This window comes from Phyllostomus discolor, chromosome 9, assembly GCF_004126475.2.
Source record: "Phyllostomus discolor isolate MPI-MPIP mPhyDis1 chromosome 9, mPhyDis1.pri.v3, whole genome shotgun sequence".
NCBI lineage: Eukaryota > Metazoa > Chordata > Mammalia > Chiroptera > Phyllostomidae > Phyllostomus > Phyllostomus discolor.
Window position 1 is genome coordinate 86,441,001 of NC_040911.2, and position 24,406 is coordinate 86,465,406.

The 24,406-nt window shown below is 47.5% G+C and overlaps 1 protein-coding gene across 1 annotated transcript; it reads left to right on the forward strand.

Moving 5' to 3' along the window:
• Nucleotides 1–906: 906 nt before the first annotated feature.
• On the forward strand, nucleotides 907–21,716 carry DYNLRB1 (dynein light chain roadblock-type 1). The gene is made up of 4 exons (XM_028524317.2): nucleotides 907–1,014; nucleotides 10,655–10,730; nucleotides 16,809–16,976; nucleotides 20,461–21,716. Exons 1-4 carry the CDS (start codon nucleotides 1,012–1,014, stop codon nucleotides 20,502–20,504), a joined length of 291 nt encoding a protein of 96 aa, XP_028380118.1. The 5' UTR covers nucleotides 907–1,011; the 3' UTR covers nucleotides 20,505–21,716.
• Nucleotides 21,717–24,406: the final 2,690 nt, after the last annotated feature.

The following is a 24,406-nucleotide window of genomic DNA, read 5'->3' on the forward strand; positions in this document are numbered from 1 at the left end:
TCCTCGATCACACAGTTAAAATGGTGTCTGCCAGATTGCCTTACTGTCAACTCACTGTAGTACAAGATACTCTTGAAAGGAGCACCAACTCCTTCCCCAGTTAAAGAGAGGCTAAGTGGAATGAAAATCATCTGTGTTGAATTCAGCAAGCTCCAGTGCCTCGAAGAAACATTTGTGAAGGGATGCTGAGGCTCCTTGCGATAGCACGCATTAAGTGTTCAGGCCGGCGATGAGGCACAAGGTTCACTAAACGGCAGTTGTTTTAACAAATTACTTTTCGCTACAAAACCTAGAAATTTTTATGGCCTGCGGGAGTAGAAAGCGAGAGGGCGGGAGAGGACAACATGGAGCTTTGGAAAGAAGGGTCCTCCTTCTAAAGGTAAGAAAAGGAGGGAACGTAGAGATGTTAAGTGGCTTCTTCCAGGTAACAGGGATGGGGCTGAGCCCTAAGTCTGCAGACTCCCAGGCCAGCCCTAGCCACTTCATCTCCGAGCCTGCATGGAATATTCCCAACAGGGTCGCTCTGAGAACCCAGAGACGCTTGGAGTCCGGACCAAACCGCGGACTCTCGCACATCTTCAGCACATTTTGGCTTCGCGCTTCACTTTGCCTCAATCTGGACGCAGAGGGGGTGGGGGTGTCTCAGCAATCCCCCTCCTCGCTTTCATACTCTCCCACAACCCTCCCCCTAGGCCTTTCAGAGCCAGGCCTCGTAGACAGTTGAAAGCTTGCCTCTTCCGACAGCGAGAACCAGCATCTCTCCGGCACTGCTGGCGTAAAGAATTTTCCATAATTAGAGTGCTCCCTTGTTCTCCACCTTCGGAAGGCGGAGGGTAGATTTCCCACGAGCCCTGGGGGGTGCGGTCCAAGGTCTGCCTGCCCATCCGCCTTACGCTGGCTCCTGATTGGCTACTGAAGCTGTCCGTTTTGACGTAATGTTTTGAGCAAGCGCAGAAATTCCTTCGGACTGGGCTGTGCAGTGGAGACCCGGAGCTACCCGATCGGTCCGAGATGGTGAGTATGTTTGTTTAGCCTGCGGCTGGCGGTGGGAATCTGGCCGACCGGGGACGCCCCACTGTGCCCCTAGCCTTCCATCCTCCGAGAGTGTCCGTGCGCGGGGCTGGTTTGGGTCCAAGCTGACGGAGGGCGGAACGCGAGTGGGGTGGGCCTCCAGACCCCGACGGAGGGGACTCTGGCGGGGCCAGGGCATCCCGCTGCCCCTTGACTGGAAGTGGAAGCTCAGGCCTTGGCTAAGATCTGAGGGAGATGGGGAAGCTGGCTCAGCGGCCGGTGCATCCTAGTATCCTGGGCCTGTTGTGCGAGTACAACAATAGCGATAGGGTTTCCTGGAAGATTGATTTGTTTGAGGCACTAAAAGCGCTGTGTGTAGTTTGGCTTTCCTCCTCACCACGTCTCTGTGAGAGATATGGTATCGTCCCCGATTTTACACACTTGAAGTCCAAAACCTGGGGAAACCTAGTGCTTTGTCCCAGGAAATGGCGGAAGTGGATTAGAACCCTCGAAGCTGACGCCTGCCTTTTTGTCCTTGTGGTTCTTTCTTGCCGCTGGGACTTGGTTGCCTGAATCAGAAAAGGGCGGGTCCGCCCTGGGGGATCCCTGCTTGCTGGCCGGAGTTGTGGGCTCTTTAACGCCTTTACAAGTTTGTTTTTTCGTGTCTTTAATCCTCCCAACCTGTAAAAAACTTAGAAAGACCTTTTAAATATTTAGCTATGTGAATGTGTTACTTTTCAAAAATCTTACTTAAAAATTTAAAGTCTGTAAGAAAAGTTGAAAAGGAAAAAGAAACAGTGCCATAATCTAGAGACAACTGCTTATATTAGCATATTCTAGTGTTTTTCTCTTCAGTTTTTGCTGCATAAGGGTTTAGCTCTTAATATACAGTTGTGGAGCCTGATTTCTTTATTTATTACTCTTCAAAGAATGCCTTTACATCGCGAAAAATATGTGCTAATGCTTCGAACATAAGTAACTTTGTCTTGCACATCACGTTTTATTTCACATCAATCTCCCACTGAACCCTTACCCTCCCAGCCTCAGTCTCTTCTGAAACATTGTTAGTTTTTTGTATGTCTTATTTAAGCATGTATGTGTCCCTTCTTTCTCTTACACCAGTTGTAGCTCACCGCTACTTTTACCATGCCGTTGTGTTTATATTCCTAAGAACAAAACATACCTAGAAAATTCAAGCAGTACTGAAGTATATGATGTAGGAAGTGCATATAGTCCCGTCTCATTCCCCTGTGGTAACAACTGTTGGCACCTGAGTGTGTTTCCTTCCAGATTGCTCCAGTGCATAAGCACACTTACATGTGAGCTGTTCATTGCATGAAACTGGAGCACACGTTTATAGATACTAAGTTTACGTTAGACTGTGTATAGATGTGTTCTGCAACTTACTCTTCATTTAAAAATATCAAATATTTTTCCACATCAGTATAACAGATATACTTTATTCTGTTTTAAGGATTGTATAGTATGCTGTTGCAGTATATACATTTCAGTGATTTACAGTTTTCAGACAAGGCAGCAGTAACTGTTCTTGTCTCTCTTTTTTTTTAAACATTCATGCTAGTGATTACTGTTTATGTAGGATAGATTCCTAGAAGTGGTACTTCTGGCATGCCTATTCTACATTTTGGTAGAAACTGCCAAGTCGCCCTATAGAATGATGATCATCCATAATTCTCACCTGGTTTTACTCCACCACACAACTATTTTCGTTTCTGTATGTTCTCCCTTGTCTTTGTTTACATATGTGTATTTTTTGAGATGTATATGATAGTTTTTCTTTTTTGTTTGGTTTAACCTTGTTGCTGCATCATCTTTGTGATGAATAACTTTGTGCTGTGTCATAATCAGTGAATTGGCTTTACCATTTGCCAAACCATTCCCCTGGTGTACATTCGTGTTGCTTCTAGTTCTTCACTAGTAGAGCTTAGTGCTGTAATTAGTGCTTCTGACTGTGTAGAGTTTATTTTTCTTTTTTAAAAAAAGTTTACCACAAAAATAAAAATAAAGTTTATCAGATTATTTCCTTAGGCAAAAGTTTCAAGAAAAGAATTTTTGAGGTGAAAGGACCAATACTTTTGGTTCTTGAAATAATGTTATCCTGTAGCTATCCCAAAAAGTCATATTGCCTTTGTACCAATTTTGCCATAACATTGCCAACATGAAAAAAACTACCTCAGCACTGCCATAATTTTTCATTTCTTTATTTACAAGGAATAATGAACATTTTTCTATGTGTTTGTAATTTCTCTTAGGTATATTTTCTACTAGTATTATTTTTGTCCTCTTTTAAAGACATGCTATTTTTCTTAATTGTTTTGTATGACGTTTTGGAATCACTCTTTTGTTTGTTCTATTTGATACAGATGTTTTGTGTTTTTTGATTCATTCTTTTATAAAAATTCAAAAACACTTTTAAAGATTTTATTTATTTATTTTTAGAGGGGAAGAGAAGGAGAGAAACAACAGTGTGTAGTTGCCTCTTCTGCACCCCCGCCCAGGACCTGGCCCACAACACAGGCATGTGCTCTGGCTGGGAATTGAACCAGCCAGCCCTTGCTTTGCAGGCTGGCACTCAATCCACTGAGCCACACCAGCCAAGGCAAAATTCTAATTTTTATGGTTAATAGTCAAATTGGTCACAGTTCCCTTGTGAATCATTTGCTTCAGATGGTTATTTCTCCTATGCTGAACCAATAAATAATTCTGGAGTTTTATTACTACTTATATTTCCATCTGTCAGCAACACACACCCTGGGAACTGATAATCCCAGAGCTTTGTCCTTTCCCTGTTGCAGACACCATGTTGATAGGATAGTACTACATACCCAGAATCCTGAGGACACCAGTTGGGTGAGCTGACCGTGCAGGGCTGCATGTCTAACCATACATTACTGGTACCCATGCACTAGCATTGAAGGGATGACAGACTGAGTTTGAGGCAGAGCTGGCACGACTTGGATGCCTGAGTAGAACTGTCCTTTTCTATCTGCAAATGTCCCTGTTGCGGCTTGTGGGGGGGGGGGGTGGCATCATTTGTTTTCCTCTCCCCCCCTCCTTCCCTCCCTTCCTCCCTTTCTTCCTTCCTTCCTCTCTTTCTCTTCCTCCCTTTCCTTTCTTTTTTTTTTTCCTCCTGTAGTGCTGAACTTGAAGTTTGTTTTAAACAATGTCTTCTGAACCCAGACAGGTAGCTGGTGCCCTGTGCCTCACAGAGAGTGCTTAGACTCCATGGCCAGCACTCACTCACGCAGGCCTCCCCCGACCCTGCTGGTTGGGGTCAGGTAGAGAAGCTATTCTCTGCTCTTACAGAAATAAAATATTTTGACTGTATAAAAATTGTTAACGCCTGATTACTGAAAAAAATCAAAAGATTAAATGAAAAAAATGGGGGGAGTGTAATTTATATGATAGACAAAAGTCTATTATCTCTAACATATTAGGTTGGCCAAAAAGTTTGTTTGTTTGTTTGTTTGTTTCTGTAAGATGGAGCTAGTAGGGCTTAGTTGTCTTTAACTACATTTGAAACAGTTTTGTTAGATTGTATTGTGATAGCTGTCATATCGGTGTGCATCAAAAATAAAACATCAAAATTGGTGAGTTTTTGTGTAGCCATTTTTATATTGAAGATGGAAGAAAATATGCAACATTTTTGTCATATTATGCTTTATTATTTCAAGAAAAGTAAAACAACTACAATGCAAAAAAACATTTGTGCAGTGTATGGAGAAGGTGCTATGACTGATCAAGTGTGTCAAAAGTGGTTTACAAAGTTTTGTGCTGGAAATTTCTCACTGGGGGATGCTCTGTGGTCAGGTAGACCAGTTGAAGTTGATAAGTGATCAAATGGAGACATTAGTTGAGAACGGTACCACACGGGAGATAGCCGACATACTGATGAAATGAAAAATGTGTCTTTTTATTTTATTGAAAAAAACATACAGACTTTTTGGCCAACCCAATACAAGAGTTTTCGAAAATCAGTAGATTTGCAGAAAAGTCAGGAGACTCAAAAGAAGAGAGATGCAATCAGTAAATTCCATTTTAACTTTACTGATAACTCTTAAAAATTAAAGAAAGGTTGGCTTTCTATTATTTGGTCTTTGCCTATCAGATTAGCAGAGAATCAAAAAACGTGGCAATACAGTCACCTCTGTTCCTTGAAAATGCCGAATTTGTTCCTGGTTCTCTGCCTTTGCTTTTATTCCATTGCCTGGAGTGCTTTACTTTCTCATCATTTAGTTCTTGGTTTAAGGATTTCATCCTCAGGTGTTGCTGACCACACTAGCTAGATTAGCATCCCCCTGCTGCCTTCCCCTGTCCCTGTGCCCTGCAGGAATCTTGTTCACTTGTTATTTAAAGTTCTCTTCTATCAGAATATGGTATGACGAGGCAGGGACCTCATCGGCTGTGGTCAAAGGTATATTCGGTTCCTCTTGACCTATGTGTCCTAGGGCAAAACTCTTCATCTGAACCTCCGTTTCTTCTCTGTAATATGGGAATCATACTTACCATGGAAGGGTCAGAGGACAGGTATGTCTGAAAACGTTCATCCCAATATCTGACATGTAGCAGGTGCTGAATAGTCATCATATACTTGTACCTCCTTTCTTCGTAAATGTGTGTTTACTTTAAGCAACCAGACGTCAGTGACTGGTTCTTATTAAATTTAGGATTATCTAAAACCCTAGCTCTTGTTTACACTGGGTACTGTAAGGCCTTGTCCCCTGTCCTATACTTAGAAAGGTCAATTTTTGTAAAACAGTTGTAGAAATGCTTTTTATTTATTCCCTAAGCATTGAGCCTAAACGGTGCCAGGTACTAGGTCTAGAAAGTCTAGGTCCCTGTTCCCAGGGTGCTTTGGGTCTGGAGGAGATAGATAAGAAACAGGCCTCTACAGTCCATTGTGATAAGTGCTATGAAGGCAGGGTGCCAAGAATACCTAGAAGGGTAGGTGTCAGAGAAGGTCTTCCAAGGAGGCGCATGAACTAAGTCCAAAGGGTTTGGAATTAGTTACATCAAGTCGTGAGCGAGGGAGAAGGTTGCATCCTTGAGAGGGAGCGACACATGCTTAGGGCACCTTGCTCAAGCAGGCTGCGCCTGCCCCCTGCAGTCCATTCTCTGTACAGCAGCCAGAGCCGCCCTTTGAAACATCAAAACCTTGCCAGTGCCCCCCCCCCCCCCCCAGGTCATCCATATTAAAAGCCAAAGTCATTACTATGGCCTACCAGACCCTCTGAAATCTGATCTGATCCTGCTTACCTCTCTCATTCGGCCACCTGGAACTCACTGCACTACGGCTCCTTTGCTTTTCCTGGAGCTGCCACTCCTGCCTCCGGGCTCTTGTACTCGTCCTCTGTGCTGTCTGGAACTCTCCCTGGAAGTCTCCGCATGGTCAGCTCCCTCTTATCCTTCAAACCTCGACTCAGCTATCACCTTAGTGAGGACTTCTCTGACTACTTTATTTAAAATTGCCATCAGCCCCTACCTTCCAGATAGATCCTCCTTCCTTACTGTATCTGATTCATTTATAGTTTACTTTTCTGTTTGTTTAATGCCTGACTCCCCATCCCCAGATACCAGCTTCATGAGGGCGGGGATGTTTGTTATGTTTTGTTCACTATGGCATCCCCAGGTCTAAAACAATGTCTGGCATAGGAGGCACCCATAAGTTATTAAATGAAGAGCAGTTTTGTGAGATTTTATCCTTTTTCATTTTAGCCCCACTTTCCATCCTCCAGAAGATATTTTGGACCTCGAGTTGGACACCTTTAGTTTTAGTTCTTTCCTCTTCCTCAGGTTGGTTGCAGATTGATTAAGCTATCCTAAATTGTCATCCAACTTATTCTTATATATTCTTATAATGTTGAGCATGTCAGAGCCCTATAGTCCCATATCAGACAGAGATCTCACTCTTGGATATACTGAGGGGGGGGGTTAAAAAATGTTTTTAAGTAGAAACAATGGAATAAAAAGGCTGTTTTGAAAAAAAACACTTTATCTAGAATTCGCTTCTCTCGATGTGTTTTATTTTTCATAACCCCCTAGCCTTCTTGTTTTCATGTGGTTGCAGTCACCAAGCACTTCATTTTTGCATTTAGCTGTTTTTATGTAAAGTTACATCATAAACCTTCTGTGGCTTATTCTGGTTATCATTGTTACTGTGTGTATTATTGGGTTGGCCAAAAAGTCCCCGTGGTTTTTTCCGTAAAAGACACATACACCCTAGCTGGTGTGACTCAGTGGGTTGAGTGCTGGCCTGCAAACCAAAGGGTCGCTGGTTTGATTCCTAGTCGGGGTACATGCCTGGGTTTCAGGCCAGGTCTCCAGTAAGGGGCACATGAGAGGCAACCACACGTTGATGTTTCTGTCCCTCTCTTGCTCCCTTCCCCTCTTTGTAAAAATAAATAAAGTTAATAAAGTGGAAAAGGCACATATATATTTCATTTTCACCAACAACTTTATTGATTTGGATATTTTGAGTATGTCAGCTATCTCCCAAGTGTCATAGTGTTGATCTCAATTAATGTCTTGATTTGATTGCTATCAACTTCAGCTGGTCTGCCCAACCATCGAGCATCTTCCAGAGAGAAATCTCCAGCACAAAACTTTGCAAACATTAAAAGCTTCTGCACAGCTAAAGAAAACAGTATCAAAATTAAAAGAGAACCAGTTGTATGGGAAAACATATTTGCCAATGATACCTCAGACAAGGGTTTAATCTCCAAAATATATAAAGAACTTACACGACTGCACTCTAAGAAGACAAGGAATCCAATTAAAAAGTGGGCAAAGGACTTGAACAGACACTTCTCCAAGGAGGACATACAGAAAATCCAAAGACACATGAAACGATGTTCAATATCGCTAGCTATCAGAGAGATGCAAATTAAAACCACAATGAGATACCACTTCACACCAGACAGAATGGCCATCATAAACAAAGCAACAAATAACAAGTGTTGGAGAGGTTGTGGAGAAAAGGGGACCCTAGTGCACTGCTGGTGGGACTGCAGACTGGTACAACCACTATGGAAAGCAGTATGGAACTTCCTCAGAAAACTAAAAATGGATCTGCCTTTTGACCCTGCAATTCCACTGCTGGGACTCTATCCTAAGAATACTAAAACACCAATTCAAAAGAACCTATGCATCCCAATGTTCATAGCAGCGCAATTTACAATAGCTAAGTGCTGGAAGCAACCAAGATGCCCATCAGTAAATGAATGGATCAAAAAACTATGGTACATTTACACAATGGAATTCTGTGCAGCAGAAAGAAAGAAGGAGCTCCTACCCTTTGCAACAGCGTGGATAGAGCTGGAAAACATTATGCTTAGCGAAACAAGCCAGGCAGTGAAAGACAAATACCATATGATCTCACCTTTAACAGGAACCTAAATAACAAAACAAAGAAACAAGCAAAATATAACCAAAGACACTGAAATAGAGGACAGGCTGATGGTGACCAGAGGGGAGAGAAGAGGGAATTTAAGGGGGCAGTGGGAAGGGTTCACAGGAACAAACTTAAAGGACACATGGTCATAAACTAAGGGGAGGGTGGTAATGGGAGGGAAGTGGGGAGGGTGAGGCGGGGACTGGATTGGGAGTAAAAAGGAGAAAACTGTATTTGAACAATGATTAAAATAAAAAACAAAGCAAAACTTTGCAAACCACTTTTGACACATTTGATCAGTCACAGCACCTTCTCCATATACTGCACAAATGTTTTTTTGCATTTCAGTTGTGTTTTTAACTTGAAATAAATAAAGCACAATATGCCAAAATGTTGCCTATTTTTTTCCATCTTCAATATTAAAATGGCCACACAAAAATTCACCAATTTTGATGTTTTATTTTTGATTCACACAGATATGACAGCTGTCACAATACAATCTAATAAAATTGTTTCAAATGAAGTTAAAGACAACTAAGCACTACTAGGGCCATCTTATGGGAAAAAATCAAACAAACTTTCTGGCCAACCCAATATATTCTTGTGAATGGACATTCCATAATTTATTTGGCCTTTTCCCTAATTATTGGGCATTTGTGGCCCTTTCTACTTTTCGCTAATGCTGATGTCATTGAATCTTGCTGTGTTTTTCTACTTCTCTGGATTATTTCCTTAGGATGATTTTCCAGGAAGGTTACCAGGTCAGACTGAGTACTGTGGTGATCATATCACACTTCACCCCACTTCTCCACAATAGTACATAGTAGGAACTCAGTGAGTCCTCTGAGTGAATTCTGATCTCTTTCTTACATGCATGACCCACTGTACTGTGCTCTCATGTAGCCTTGTCCTTTCACACAGCCTCCAGGTTTTAGAGGTGACAGGCTACTTTGTAGGAGGAACTTGTTTGCCCTTCTCTCCAGCATTCTTACATCATAGGGGAGTGGGTGGCAGTGACTGGAATGTTAGCCTTTTTCCTACTAGAAAGACAGTAGTTCATTGTGCTGTCTCCATCCACTGTTTAGAAGCTCCTCCTCCCAGGCCAACTCATGAGCTTCTGGGGGTGTGGAACCACTTTTTTGGAGAATGGAGCCTCTATTTCCAACGTAGTCTAACTCTCAGCCTTTGGGGGGTTCTGGCTGGATTCTGGACCCATCTGAAGGGGCCTTCAGAGAACCAGCCCACTGCAAAGCCAGTTTCCGTCCACAGGAAGAATTAGGCTGGCTTCAGCTGGGCAGTTGTTATGTCGAGTTTCTGTTCTGCAGACCATTCTGTGTATCTCCAGAAAGGTGCAGTGGAGAGTTGGCAGAATCATAAGTGGTAGACTCCACTGAGTTGGAGATCAGTAAAGGTTTTTGAAGGAGGCGATGTCTTAAATGTCCAGAAGAATTTGTTGGATTTCACCGGAGAAGAGGCCTTGTTCGTATGAAAAATGTGGAAACAGAGGTGTGAGCGTATAGATGAAAGAGTGGGGGGTAGGGTGAAAGATGTGCATGATGACGTAGAAGGCCTTGCATGGCAGGGAACCAAATGTTTGATTGTCCCCTCTGCTTACAGATCCTGTGTGTCAGAGCATCCCACTCGGACTAGTTTCTGGAGAATCAGGATTAATGAGCCCCGACCCCAGGCCCATTTCCTGTGGCTATGAGCCACATGTTATACTATCTCAGACACTAGCTTATTAAGTCACTGAGTCTATCCTCATGGGGTCATTTTGCTTCCTTTGGAATGTTTTCAGTTGTGCTGTTTGGGCTGCAAATGACAGTGTCTCCTTCCTGTTAGATACCACTGTTTGGGTTTTTTTCAGATCATCATCGTCTTCGTGTCCCCTAGGTGTACCAGATACGTGAGTCATGGATGTGTCTATACTCCCAGGAATGGCATCATTGTTCTGTTCCCGAATAGCTGAGGCAGGAGGGGTAATAGTGCCTGGTAGGCAAAGGGCCCAGAGGAGCCCTGCCCTATGCCAGGGGTGTGACCAGATGACTTTGGTGCTGGTGGAGGCTTGGGAACCACTTTAAACACGCCTGGAGAGCTTTGTGAAGGTGCCACGTGTCCAGGTGTTACTTGTTTGTTGTTGGAAAACAAATGTGTGATTCATCTGCCAGGGTATGAGGGAGTTAATCCAGCTTTCCTGGCCCCTCCTAACCTTGGTCTTGTCCTTTCTGGCAGGCAGAGGTGGAGGAGACACTGAAGCGACTTCAGAGCCAGAAAGGAGTGCAGGGAATCATCGTGGTGAACACGGAAGGTACGCCCTCCCCTCCGACCATGACCAGTACTCAGGCAGGCCCTGGAAAACGGCCCAAACACACCACAGCACTTGCTGCTTACCAAGCCCCTTCGTGTGCATGAATTTTCACCCTTTTTAAAACACCTGCATTGCCCTAGCACTGTTACTGAATTCTCCATTTTAATAAAGGAAAGGCCACTCAATCCCACTGCCCTGACAGATCACCCTTTTAGTGTGCCGTGCTTTTCGGCCCTTGTTCGGGTGCGTTTTCTCTTCGCCATAATTATAGTTGTTACTCTTTTTTTTTTTTTTTACTTTTAAGGGAGTTTGAGTTTTTAATTTATATATATCCTTTTTAAAGATTTTATTTTTAGTAGAGGAAGAGAGGGAGAGAAACATCTGTGTGCAAGAGCTACATCAGTGGGTTGCCTCTCGAACACCCTCAACTAGGGACCTGGCCCACAGCCCAGGCGTGTGCCCTGACTGGGAATCAAACCCATGACCTGTCAGGTCGCAGGCTGGCACTCAATCCACTGAGCCACACCAGCCAAGACTATAGTTGTTATCTTTTGCATATGTTTACTCATGAAGTTTGCTTGTTTTGCTTCATAGTTTACATAAACAAGATTTTTTTTAACTGCCAGTACAATGTTTATTGAACTATCCCCCATTTTATATTGTTTCCACTTTTTTGCTAGGTGACACTCTTGTCAACTTCTTTATGCCCATAGTTTTCCCTTCTGTTCTGGAATGTTACGTCAACAACTAGAAGAGTACAGACACTGATTTTCCCAAGCTGCCGTAGACATGGTGAAGAGGGAGGCTGACGTTCCTCCCCTGCCTGCTCTGTGCCAGGCCACGGACTGGTGCTTTACAGACACTGTGTTTCAGTTATCCCCTAAAGCAGCCCTTTCTCCATTTTGCTGTGGAGAAAGCTTGAGTCTAGAAATCAGTTGACTTACGTGCCACCACAGAGCCAAGGTGTCTTTCCGAGTCTGTCCGAGGCACCGGTGCGCCTTCTCTCGCACCGCTGTGAGGACCAGGGAGTGGCTGCAGGTCTGTGGCCCACAGGCACCTTGCTGGGCTTCCCCAGTTCCCTGGTTCAGCGTATTCACTCGTCTCGAGTTGTTCGAGGCCCCGTGTGAGCCCCTGTGTGTGTCACTGTTCTGGGCCTTGTTTTCGAAAGGCCAGGTTCTCCACAGTGCCTTCTTTAGTAAAGCAGAATGAATGTCACCAAAGGTGACGAAGTGGAGGTGGCATGCCCTCAGTTAGAGTGTTGTTTTCCAAGTCGTTAGACCCTGGCCAGCCCAGAGGGAGGCAGAGGCTGCTTCCCGGCTTTAGCAAACCCTCGTTAGACCATGTGGTCATCACGTGTAAAGGAGGCAGCAGGGTGGGAGCACTCAGCGCACTGGGAGGGGCAGCAGGCCCCAGCTTAGGTCTGCTAGGGGGCAGCAGGCGGGCCTGGGCCTCCGCCTTCTCCTCTTCAGGCCTCAGCTGCCCCAAGTGGAGCGGTTGGTCCAAGTCCTGAAGGACTGTGTGTATGTCACTCAGAGCGACACTGTCTTCTGGGACTGGAGCTCTTTGACCCCAAATGGGAGGGAACAGCCCCAGGAGCTGACTCCCCAGCTGGGACCCCTAGACCTTCACTAGTGTTCTGGTATTCGCAATCCATAAGCCTCCATTCTTGCCTTAAAACTGCCCAGAAGTTGAACGGTTTCATTGGAAAACTATAGCCCCAACGGCTTACCTTCTGGATACTAATGAGCATATTTTTTTTTTTGTATACTGATGTGGCAGTATTTTTTTTAAAGATTTTATTTATTTTTAGAGAGAGGGGAAGGGAAGGAGAAAGAGAGAGAAACATCAACGTGTGGTTACCTCTCGCATGCCCCCCACCAGGGACCTGGCCTGGAACCCAGGCATGTGCCCTGACTGGGAATCGAACTAGCAACCCTTTGGTTTGCAGTCCAGCGCTCAATCCACTGAGCCACACCAGCCAGGGCATGATGTGGCAGTATTGCTCAGTGATGGAGAATGTGGTCTGTAGAACCATACTGCCTGGGTGTGTGTTTTGGTTTGGTTTTTGTGTTTCCCCTCAGGAAATAAGTTGCAGCGGCAAAAGAGGGGCCATTGGAGTGTAGGAGAGAGAAGCAAGGAAAACGCGCTTGAAATCTTGGAAAAACCACTTTGCCTCTCTGTTTCAGTGTCTCATCAGTAAAATATAATCATACTACCTCCCTTTAAGGGAGGCTTTTAGAATAGTAAATGCCATTACAGTGTTAAAGTCATTGTGTGTGTTTATTTTTGTGTCTCGTTCATAGAGCTTACTCTTCAATCTTATTTACATTTCACACAGCGACCCTGCAAGGCAGGGTTTTTCTCATTTAAAAAAAATTTTTTTACGTGTTTATTGATTTTAGAAAGAGAGGAAGAGAGAGTGCGAGAGAGGCATCAGTGTGAGAAAGAAACAATTGGTTGCCTCCCATATGCACCCTAAGTGGGTATTGAACCTGCAACCTAGGTAGGTATGTGCCCTGACCAGGAATCAAACCCCCAACCTTTTGGTCTATGGGACAATGCTCCAACCAACTGAGCTACCCCGTCCAGGGCTGTTTGCCTATTTTTCAGATAAGAAACCTGAAATTGAGAGAGACAAGGTCACCCAGCTGTGGGTGGGGATGGCCAGAATTCATAGCTCAGGGGCCTTTAAACCATCTGGAAGTTTCCAGTTAAGGACGATCAACTCAGTTGCCTCTTCCTGTGGGCCGCCTTCCCTGACCACCCAGCCCAGTGTGGTCGCTCTTGCCCCTGAACTCATGACACGCCTTGTTCTAACACCAACAGCCTGCCCCTGCATTTTGACGGCTCTGTCTTAGCCAGATGCCAATGATGTTTCATGATAAAAGTCTGAGTTTAAGACAACGTAGCAAGAATTTAAGGAACATTCTGGTCCATTTGTACTTCTCCAGCCCCCCTGCTGTCCTCTGCTGCTACCCGCACGGGGCGGTCTAACAGCCTCAAATGTGTAAGCTCCACAGGTCGGGGGTTTGTCTCCGTGTTCACGGCTGTACCCCGGCACCTGGAACAGTGCTGACACAGTCTGTGTGTAATAAACGTCTGTTAAGTTTTGTTAATTTTTATTGTTAACTGATGGGGTTGGGTTTGGTGGAAGGACCTGGCTGTACAGCCTGACAGATCTGAGTCTCGGGTTAGAAATTGTGCCCCCTGGTGACCAGCGGCTCTGCAGCCTGCAGGGTCCCATTTGTGAAGGCAGTGGCCTGGGGGCAGACGGCCTCATCACTGTGGTGCCTTGGAAGTGCCCCAGCTCTGGCACCCAATGATCTCTTACCTTTTTTGAAATTATCCGCAGTTTTGGTCCCTGCCCTACTGCCACCTTCGTGTTTTCTTTCTTTGTTTTGGGTCGTGTGGTTTTTGTTTTAGTTTTTATTTGTTGATATTAGAGAGAGAGGGAAAAAGAAACATCAGTTTGTTGTTCCACATACTTATGCAGCCATTGGTTGATTCTTGTACGTGCCCTGACCAGGGATTGAACCCCCTACCTTGGTGTGTCAGGACAACGGTCAACCAACTGAGCTACGTGGCCAGGGCCGCCTTTTGTTTTTCATGTGAGCCAGCAAGTGGTTAGATTCTTGTCTCCTTTACACACCCTTTCACTTGGTAGGAATGTAGTCAAACACATGTCTAAACTGCTGGAAGTAGCCCTTGTGACTTCTCACGTATCGGTGGCAATAAATGCTTAATGCATTTTCTCCAGGGACACTGGTGAACAAATCAGACCTGGCCCTGGCTGGGGAACACACGTAAGGGTCACCTCCGTAAAGGTGTGACGTCAAACTCAAGTAGCTGTGAAGGGAAATCGCGTGGTGCTGGTGTGGTAGAACGGGGCACTGACCACATCTGGGGCGGGGGGGGGCGGGCACCAAAAGGTGGAGGCCTGAGGGACCAGGGGGAATTATGAGAGAATAGGAGAAGAAAGGAAAGTTCCAGGCAGAGGAACCTGAGAGTAGGTGCCTTTGTATATAAAAGAGAGTGTCAAGAGGTTTGATCTAAACTTTGCCAGGTCTTGAGGCTTGCCTCTCATGTTCCTGGGGGGTGGGATTTACTATGTGGGTGATATTGCTAAACCACCAACATTTATTACATGCATACTCTTGCTAAGTATTCTTTTTTCATAAAATATGTGTATTGATTCTGGACAGAGAGGAAGGGAGAGAGACATTGGTTGGTTGCCTCGCACACATGCCCCAGTGGGGGATCAAACCTAAAACGTAGGTATGTACCCTGACTGGAGATCGAATCCCCACCCTTTTTAGTCTAAGGGATGATGCTCCAACGAATTGAGCCACACCAGCAAGGGCCTCGCTACACATCCTTAAGTCATACTTAATCCTCACAGCAGCACTTTGAAGCACAGGCATTTTACAGATGAGGAAATGGAGGCATAGGGAAGTCTGATTGCTTGTCTGAGGCCACATAGCCAGGAGGGGGCAGAGCAGGGGTATAAGTTCAGGTCACCAGACTTCAGAGTTCCCACTCAGTCATCACCCGAGCTGCTCAAACCACCATCCTCAGAAAGGTTCCACTGTTGAGCAAGGCCCTGGTGGGCACGTTGTTGCCAGCCAGGACCCAACAGCACCGTCTGGTGACCTACTTGTCTTGTCTCTTAAAGGCAGGTGATTACTACAACCTGTTCTCAGGCTTCAGTTGGTTCAGAGCAGCCTCTCTGACTCAGCTGCTTCTCTTGCTCTGTGTCCTCTTCTGCCCACTGTCGTGTTCCTGTGCCCTCAAGACAAGACTGGGCCACTTTCTTGCCACCTGTGGGTAGGCCTGAGGGTGGCTGCTTTTGGCTGATCCTTAGGCTGGTCAGTCGTAGACCAGGTGAGCAGGACCTGCGTCCCAAATCCAGCCACTTACGTGTGAGGAGCCACGTGTACCACACTCATCACAAGTGCCTGTGAGCTGTGGGCACCTGGGGCCTCATTGACGGAGCCTCCTGGTGGCATGTGACAGTGAGTCACAGGCACCTGATGCCCCACTTGTGGGCTGAGGTCACTCGGGCTGAGTCCCGTTCCTCCCCTCCATGACAGCAGGCCCTGTCCGGCGAGGGAGATCCGTGGAGTAGTTCGGCGAGAGGAAACAGTCTTCAAAACAGTGGTGTTTGTCACACAGTAATGCAGTAAACAAGCCAGCCCTAGCGCTGGCCGGCGTGGCTCGGTTGGAGTGCCGTCCCGTCCACCGAAGGGTCACGGTTTAATGCCCATTTGGGGAGCACACGGGAGGCAACAGATGGATGTTTCTCTTTCCCTTCCTCCCCCTCCCACTTCCATCCCCTCTCTCTAAAAATCCGTGGACCCTCAGGTGAGTATTTAAAAAATAAATAAAAATTTAAAATAAATTTTTTTTAATCCAGCCTCAGTACCCAGCAGTGGAGGCACAGTGAAATCAGTGGAATGGCCACTTGGGGGCTCTCTGAAAGTCATAGCTACACTGTCTACGAGGGCGTGTGCAGGCAGAGAAACGGGGTTTAATTTGGAGAAATGGCTGCAACTAAACAGTCTGTGTGTAGCTGGGCCCCGAGCCTCCCTTGGTGGGAACACGAGCCACACACTAGTGATGCTTACAGCTTGGCACAAGCCGAGCTGTTTTCTCCCTACTCTCGGGTGTTGTAGACTTGCAGGAGTTGTCCTCCTTGCCTGGGCTCTAAGTGTCCTGAGTGATAGTCTCTCCTTTTAGCGCCAGGAACCAGTCAAGACAGTGCGGCCTTACGGGTGGAGCTCGCGGGCCTGTGCTGCGTCCCGGCTCCACTGCTTGTCTGCTCTGCGGCCGTAAGCAGGCCGCCTTCCTGCCGAGTCTGTTGCCCCGTCGGCAGGTGGAGATGGTGACACCACCCTCAGAGTGGTTCTGGGGACTGGCAGTGACGTACTTGGAGTGCTCAGCACTGTGCCCGGCAAGCCTCCGGGGAATAGTGGCGTTGATTGTTAACTGCCAGTCCAGTGCTGTGGAATCGGGGGCGTGGGGGTGGAGCTGGGCAGAAAGGGCCTCCACATCCCGCTCAGCCTGTCTGCTCTCCCTCAGGCATCCCCATCAAGAGCACCATGGACAACCCCACCACCACCCAGTACGCCAACCTCATGCACAACTTCATCTTGAAGGCCCGGAGCACCGTGCGTGAAATTGACCCCCAGAATGACCTCACCTTCCTTCGAATTCGCTCCAAGAAAAATGAAATTATGGTTGCCCCAGGTAAGAGCCTTCCACATCCCCTCCTAGGATTTGGCCGTCACAGCATACGCTCTGCCACCTGAGGAGAAGGCTTGGCACGTTGGTGTCTGCTCAGGTTCCGCAGAAAGGCCTGGAGAGTTGAAGGGACAGAGGTGGCTGCCTTGCTGCCTGTCCAGCCCCTGGCTGGCACCCCAGCCATGACTCATCGGGGGAGACAGACTCGTGAGCATGACCCAGCGTAACCCTCACCTTGATGTGGGACGTTCGGGGAGCACTTTGGGACATAGAAGAGGGTGTGATTAGGCCTGCCCGGGGCCGTCGGCAGAGGCTTCCCAGAAGAGGGGACGTTTCAGCTGAGGTGTGTCATCTTGAGGGCACAGGAAAGAGTGTAAGCAGGCGGAGGGGCAAGAAAGCCTAAGTTTGAAGGAAAAAGATTCAGGGATTTTAAACCAAAGTGGAAGGCAAAAATACTGTATAGTCATTTTGTCTTTGAGAAAATGTTACCCTCCTCTAAACAACAGTGCTGTCTCCCTGGGTCCCACACAGCCAGCTCTGCCCCGAGCCAGCACTGGTTGCTGCTTTCGTTTCACGTGGAGTGTTGGCTTGCACTTCGGAGCTGGCTGTGTGGTGCAACACCCATCTTTAGGGCGTAGGGTCATTCCCGGGGTGATGAGATGCTTGCCCTGGGAGGAGCCCACGAGGCCTGGGACCACAGGCGGTGGCAGCAGGACCACCCGTCCTGCCCCCCTCGCTCAGCATGCACAGGCCGTGGGCAGAGTCTCCGGGACAGTTTGCGAGTTGCTGCTTCTCTCGGTCCCTCTCTTTCTGGGCCGAGCCACAGAGTTGAGCGCGCACGATGATGCAGGCAGGCTGCAGCGGCCGTTCCTCCGGGGCATCAGAATATGTGTAGGAGGGAGAGGGAGGTGAGACGTGTGGTCCAATTTAGAAAGGGCCTCCATCACCAAACTCAGCTGCGTGGACTTGCCCCTGTGAGCAGAGGTTTTTGAGGCAGGAGGCGATGTGACTATGATTGGGGCCTAGACGGAGGAGCCAGTGGGGAGGCTAGGGACACTAATGCCCCGGGCTTGGCGACACGATGGCAGAAACTGGCTGCAGAATTCTGGGGTAATTCGGTGCCCGCAGGCTTTCAGAGTTCATGGGTGTGGTTGGTGCTTGAGTCCAGTTAAAGGTTCTCCTTTGGGTGCACAGCGTTGTCAGTGGGGGCGAGGGTAAAGTGACCAGACGCTGGCTCTGGTGACACCCAAAGAGGCCTGAAGGGAGGGAGGGTATCCTTGTGCTCTCACTTGCTCGCTCACTGTCTCGCACTGACATCCTCATGGGGCGCACACACACACACACCCCTTGTTATGCTGGCAGGGTGTGGCTTTGCCATACTGCCTTAAACACAAGGAATGGTCTTTCGAACACCCTCACCACCTCTCCAGCCACCCTGCCGCCTTTAGGAGCCTCTCCCTGGGCCCTCACACAGGCCGCCCTGCTGTTGGCTACACTCCCATCCTGCCTTTTCACTTGGCTCACCGGCCTGTTTATCTGCATTTTTAAGTCTTATCTCCCCCTCTAGACAATTCCAAAAACAGAAACTTGTAAACACATAGTAAGCATTTCACAGATATTTGTTGAATAAATAAATGAAGGACTTTATAAACCTCCCTCTGTTGCTGACCCTCCCGCTGTGGGGGTTAGAGGTGGGGCCAGCAGTGGAGCTGGGGACCAGGGATGCCCATGGGACGTGTTATTTAGGATGAAAACACCTTGATCGCACCCACTTCGGTGACGGCCGGAGAAATAATGCTGTGTCAGGAGCTGCTGGGCAGAACCTCTGAGGCATTTGGGCTGGATCGCCTTAGGGTCTGTGTAGGGGGCGCCAGTCCCCTGGCCTGGCTGCTGCGCCCTTCAGGTGGGCCCTCCTGGGGCTGTACTTAGCACCCGTGGGGGGGTGGGGGGGCGGGCAGTGGAGCAGCCTGGAGCGGCCCTGCGCAGCAAGGAGGCCCAGGTCCCTTTCTTCCCACCTTAGTCTTCCTCATTGATCAAACTGAGAAGACCACAAGTAGCAGGAGGTGGTGTCAGTTTGGTTCCCCAGGTACGGGTACATACCACATTCTGCCCCACCCTGGCCCAGGTAGCCCATGTGGAGAGATGTTTTTAAGACTGTCTTTTGGTGCTCACTTATTAACCTCGCACATATAAACCTAAGCTGTCAGCCTAATCAAGCTTTAAAACTCTGCTCCCCACAGAGCACCTGGAGTGATATTATTAAATTCATAGCTAGATTATTTGGAAGAAAAGACACTATTGCTAATTATGTCTGCCTCTGTAGGTGGCTTTAATTATTTTTATTTTTATTAGGAAGCGATATGTATCTTTACTTACACAGATTATTAGCCATGGAACTATTAGTCATATAAGATCTGCTTCTTCCCAGTCCCGCCAGCCAGCCATCATGGGGAAGGCAAGCTTTAGGTCTAAATCAGCAGACATGAAGCAGATGTGCTCGAGGTCCTGCCGTTTTGCTTGTGTTCAGCAAGCTGTCAGACCCAGCTACCCCACCCTGCATTTTTGCCTTGGCTTCTGCAAGCCACTTAACTCTCCGAGCCTCAGTGTCCTCGTTTGTAAAATGAGAAAACACTAGTACCTGCCTCACAGAGAGATTCAGGGGTTCATTGAGGTGCCCTGTGAGAAATGGTTGACCCAGGGCCTGCCACGTGGAAGCCTCGATGAATGTTTGCAACTTGATGATGAAGTGGGCCAAGCCCAAACTCGCTGCTTCTCCAGTTTCCTCATCTGTAAAAGGAGGGGCAGTCAGGCTCAGCCCTGAGTCCTCGGACCTGCGATGATTTCACCAGGGACATTCCTCCTTACTGGGCTGGATCCCCAGAGCTGGGACCCAGGTAGCGCTGGCCCCCTTTGATCTGGCACCTTTGAAATGTTCTCATCCAGCCTGTGACAGGACTGATGTTAACCCAAGAGCAGTGGGGTCGAGGTTGGAATCGCATCTTTGACACCAGCCGGCTGGGTGACCTTACACTGCTGGTTCTCCCAGAACCTGCAGCATGAGCATGACCTAGCAGTGTTAAAAATACAGGTTCTCGGGCTCTGCCCCAGACCTACGGACTCCACAGAGCTGGGAGTGGGGCCCAGCACTCCAGGTCATTCCATTCTGAGAACCACTGCCACAGGCAAGTTACTGAAATTCTCCGAACCTGAGTTTCCCCACCCAGAAACCAGTGACGGTGCCCTGCCTCCCTCTTAGTTCTGGGACAATAGGAAGAGAGGCTGCGCTGTGGGGTCACGCTGGCAAAGGCCCCCGAGGGAAACCTGCAGGTGCCTCCCGTTTCCCAGCCGCTGGCAGTGGCCCGAGCACTGATACTGTGTGCTCACCCCGCCTGTTCTGCGGTTGGCGGTGTAGTGATTTATTTCTTTTACAGTGTGTTTTTCTCCCTTTTTACATTTACTGATAATATGTTTTCGCTTTTCTCTTTTGCAGATAAAGACTATTTCCTGATTGTGATTCAGAATCCAACTGAATAAGCCACTCTCTCGTGCTCCACGCATCATTCCTCCATTCAGTGTCCCCAAGGATAATAGTGTTAATCATGTCGACTGACTGGCAGGTAGAAATCACCTGAGAGCCCATGCAGACCAATCAAGTGACCACGGTGGGCTGCAGCTCCACCCCATCCCACCAGAGTCATCCCCTGCTGGCCGGCCCCCCCTGAGTTCCCAGGAGGGCCCTCTTGCCTCAAGTCCAGGTTTTGCAGCAAGAGCTTGTGAGAGGCCCACACCCCACTTCCTTCTAACCTTCAGTCCACTTTGTTGCCCTCGGAAAAGGCTGTTTTTCTTTGACTAAAAATAACTGAAACTGGCCCCGCTGTGTATCTTTATAAACACTGGGTTGAAAGGGCCTCACTCCCCCGTGTCATCCCGTGGTCTGAGGGCTGAGCCGGGTGCCGCCTCCAGCCTCGCTGCAGACGGGTCCTCGGCCTGGGAGGCCTGCTCCTCACTGCCCCCGTGGCCGCACTCACGCTCTGAGCCCGGTTTATCGTTGGCACCCAGATTTCTGGGTCTTGGGGTGAAAGATGTTTTCTCTTACACTGCCTTGGGAAAGGACAGGAGTGATACGTGTTGAGTGCCCAGAATGTACCTGGTGTGTTATGTGCCATGGCTCATACCATCCTCATGGAACCCTACGGAAGGTGTCAGAGCCATCCTAAAAGGGGGGAAGTTGGGTCTAGGAAGGACTTGCCTGAGGTCTCACACCTGGGAGCACAGGCCTGCGGCTCCAGGCGTTCAGCTCTTTCTGCTCTACCTTCCCAGGAGATCCTGGACGGTCCCACTCACCTGAGGGAGCTCATCCTGGGTGCATATCCGCCTTCCCTTGGGTTCGTGCGTGGGGGTCCCAGGAGCTGCCCGCTGCTCTGGGAGGCTGTAGGCCACCCACCATTCAGCAGCGCTCTGGGATTTTCCTCCAGAAATCATGTGTTTATTTTTTCATTAGGGGCTTTTTGTTGTTGATTTTTTGCCTTTTGCTTCTTCTTACAGAGGGAAAAGGTATCTTGAAATCCCTCTTCACTGTCCTCTCCCCATAAGGAACCTTGTCTACAGTGTGAGTTCTTCCCTCTAGCAAAATACTTTAATAAATTTTCCAGTGAAGTCTCCTGAAACAGTATCAGAGAAGTAAAACATGTACCCTTAGGAGCCTAGGGGTGTATCGGGTTGGCCAAAAAGTCCATATGGTTTTTTAACATTTTTCATTTTCACCAATAATTTGATTTGGATATTTTGAGCATGCCGGCTATCTCCTGCTGTTGGCTTCTAGTTGGCAGAGGCCAGGGTTCTGCTAAATGTCTTCCAGTGCATAGGACAGCCCCACAGCAAAGAATTATTTGGCTGAAATGTCAGTAGTGCCAAGAAACTTTGCAAACCATTTTTAACACATTCAGTCAGTTACAGCACCTTCTCCAGGCACTGCACAAATTTTTTGTTTCAGTTGTGTTTTTACCTTTCTTGAAATAATAAAGCATACTACACTGAAAATGTTGCATATTTTCTTCTAACTTGAATATTAAAATGGTTGCACAAAAATTCACCAATTTCAATCAGTTCTTTTTTAAATGCACGCTGATATGACAGCTGCCACAATCTAACAAAATTGTTTTGAATGAAATTAAAGATAACTAAGCACTATTACAGCCATTGTATGGAAAAAAGCTAAATGAACTTTTTAGCCAACCCAGTAGTGTATAGGGGCTTGGCACATCTCTTCAAAATCTCCTATTTTAGTGAAAGATCATAGGATTTTCCATTGCATAATATATCCATGTTTGTCTTAATGCATTTCAAGTAAATTTCCCAAATCTTCAAGTAGAACACGCCCTGGGAAACCACTGCAGGTGGACCCTGTCCCTGGGCCTCAGGAAGCACACCCCGGAGAGCGTGATCGCGGGACTGGAGCAAAGTGACCCGGGATCCGTCTTTGTCTCGGATTCCGTTTTAACAGTGAGGCGTGGTGACCAGCATCTTCTCTCTGTTCTCAGAGGCTAAGGGTGGTCGGGATCTGGGTCTGAGGTTCCCGAGTACTTCTGGCTTGAGTTTCTCCAAGAAGAATAATGGGGGGAGATCCGATGAACACATCCCTGCTGGGTGAGGGGGGAAGGGCCTCTGGGCCTCCAGGAAGAGGTCCGACCTGGCCCTACCCCTTCCCATAGTCCCTCCCTCTTATTTGCCTTAAAGTTCCCATCCTAAAACTCCCTCGAGGTCCTGAGGAAAGTTTAGGCTCAGTCTAACTTTGGTGAAAAGCAGGAAACTCACGAACATGAAGATGCTGCACCTCCCAGTCCCCCGTGGAAGCCTCCTGGGATGCATCCCAGTTTGTCGTGCAGCCTGAACAGTGGTGGAGCGCGCGCAGACACCCTAGTGTTTCTGTACTTAGGGGAGTAGCAAGTGTGTGGAGATGCAGTATCTACTGACCTCGTAAACCGATCGCTGCCCCGGGCATGGAGGGACAGGCACAGCGTCTGGGTTTCAGAGTGTATTTGCCTAAACACAGTGTGCCGGCTCCCAGCATCATGGAAAATTTCAAACCGTTGAAATAATTTTACATTATCCATTTTACTCCACAATTAACATCACATAACTCCATCCATCCCATTGGGTGTGTTTCAAAGGACAGTTTGCAGACAGGACACACTCCTAAATACTTCATGTTATCAACTAGCTTACCCTTTTTGGTAGGTGGGTGAGATTTACATACAGTGAAATTTACACATAAGTATACACTTAAGTGACAAAGGTGTGCACCTGTCAACCTAACTCCCCTTTCAAGATCACATCACCCCAGTGATTCCCACCCCCCTCAAAGCCCATATCCACATCTCCAGTTCCCATCAGCTGTGGCCTTCACCCTCCAAGGTGAGGCAGGAGACAGCATGGGAAGAACTCTGAGATGGCAATACTGTGGCCAGCATTTAGTAGTGCCCTGGCTGCTAGGAAATGCCTTTTACCAATCAGGTAGAATAAATAGTAAACCAAGGCAGGGAGGAGGAAGGAGACAAGTCTCACAAGCTAACTCAGCAGTCCTGAGCCTGGTCTGATAATATTGCCAGGTGTTCCATCGTCATAAGAGATACTATGTTAGCAAGAAAGAAGGGAAGTCCTTGAAATTCTATGTAGCATTTCCACTATCTGGGAAAGAAAACCTTGAAACTGCTTTCATCCCACAGCCTGAATGTGGGAGAGGGTCCCCGGTGCCCAAAGAAAGAGCTCATAAAACAACTTGGGGTAATTGCCTACATCTGGTCACTACCTGTTTTACAAGGGAGTCCCTGATGCTTACAGAAAGAGCCCATAAATAACTTTGGAAAGTGCCTCAATTTTAATTAACTGTTAGGTATTTGTTCTACAACAAGATGACCAAATGGGGTCTGGAGCAAGATAAGAATTTGGATAGTCACATTCCCCCAGGAAAGCTGGCACCGCATTTACCCACTGATCAATATGTAACTCTTCTTCCTATCCCACCAACTATGTAAGTCCTGAGAACAAAGGTGCCCCTCTTTCTCCCTCTCTCTCCACCCTGGTCTCCAGCCTCTCTTGCTTTTCTCACCCTGCTTTGCCCTGAAACTTTGCCTTTCACCCCCTACTCTACCCAGTCCTGTTCTCTTCCATGGGAACGGGCCACCAATAAACTGATTACATACCACTAGCCACTAGATTTGCTGATATGTAATTCTTTACAAGCGTCAGCAAGAAGAACCAGGTCTTTCCCATCAACAAAGGTGCAGCGCTTGGCTGGGGTCCCGGTACACAGGGCCACTGTCAAGAAAGTCGTCACCTCTCAGGGAAAATGCAGCAGCTGCTACCGCCTCTGCTCATTCATTGCCCTGCTTCAGCACTCACCAGTGTCCTTGGAATCCCGCTGTTCCTCTGAGTTG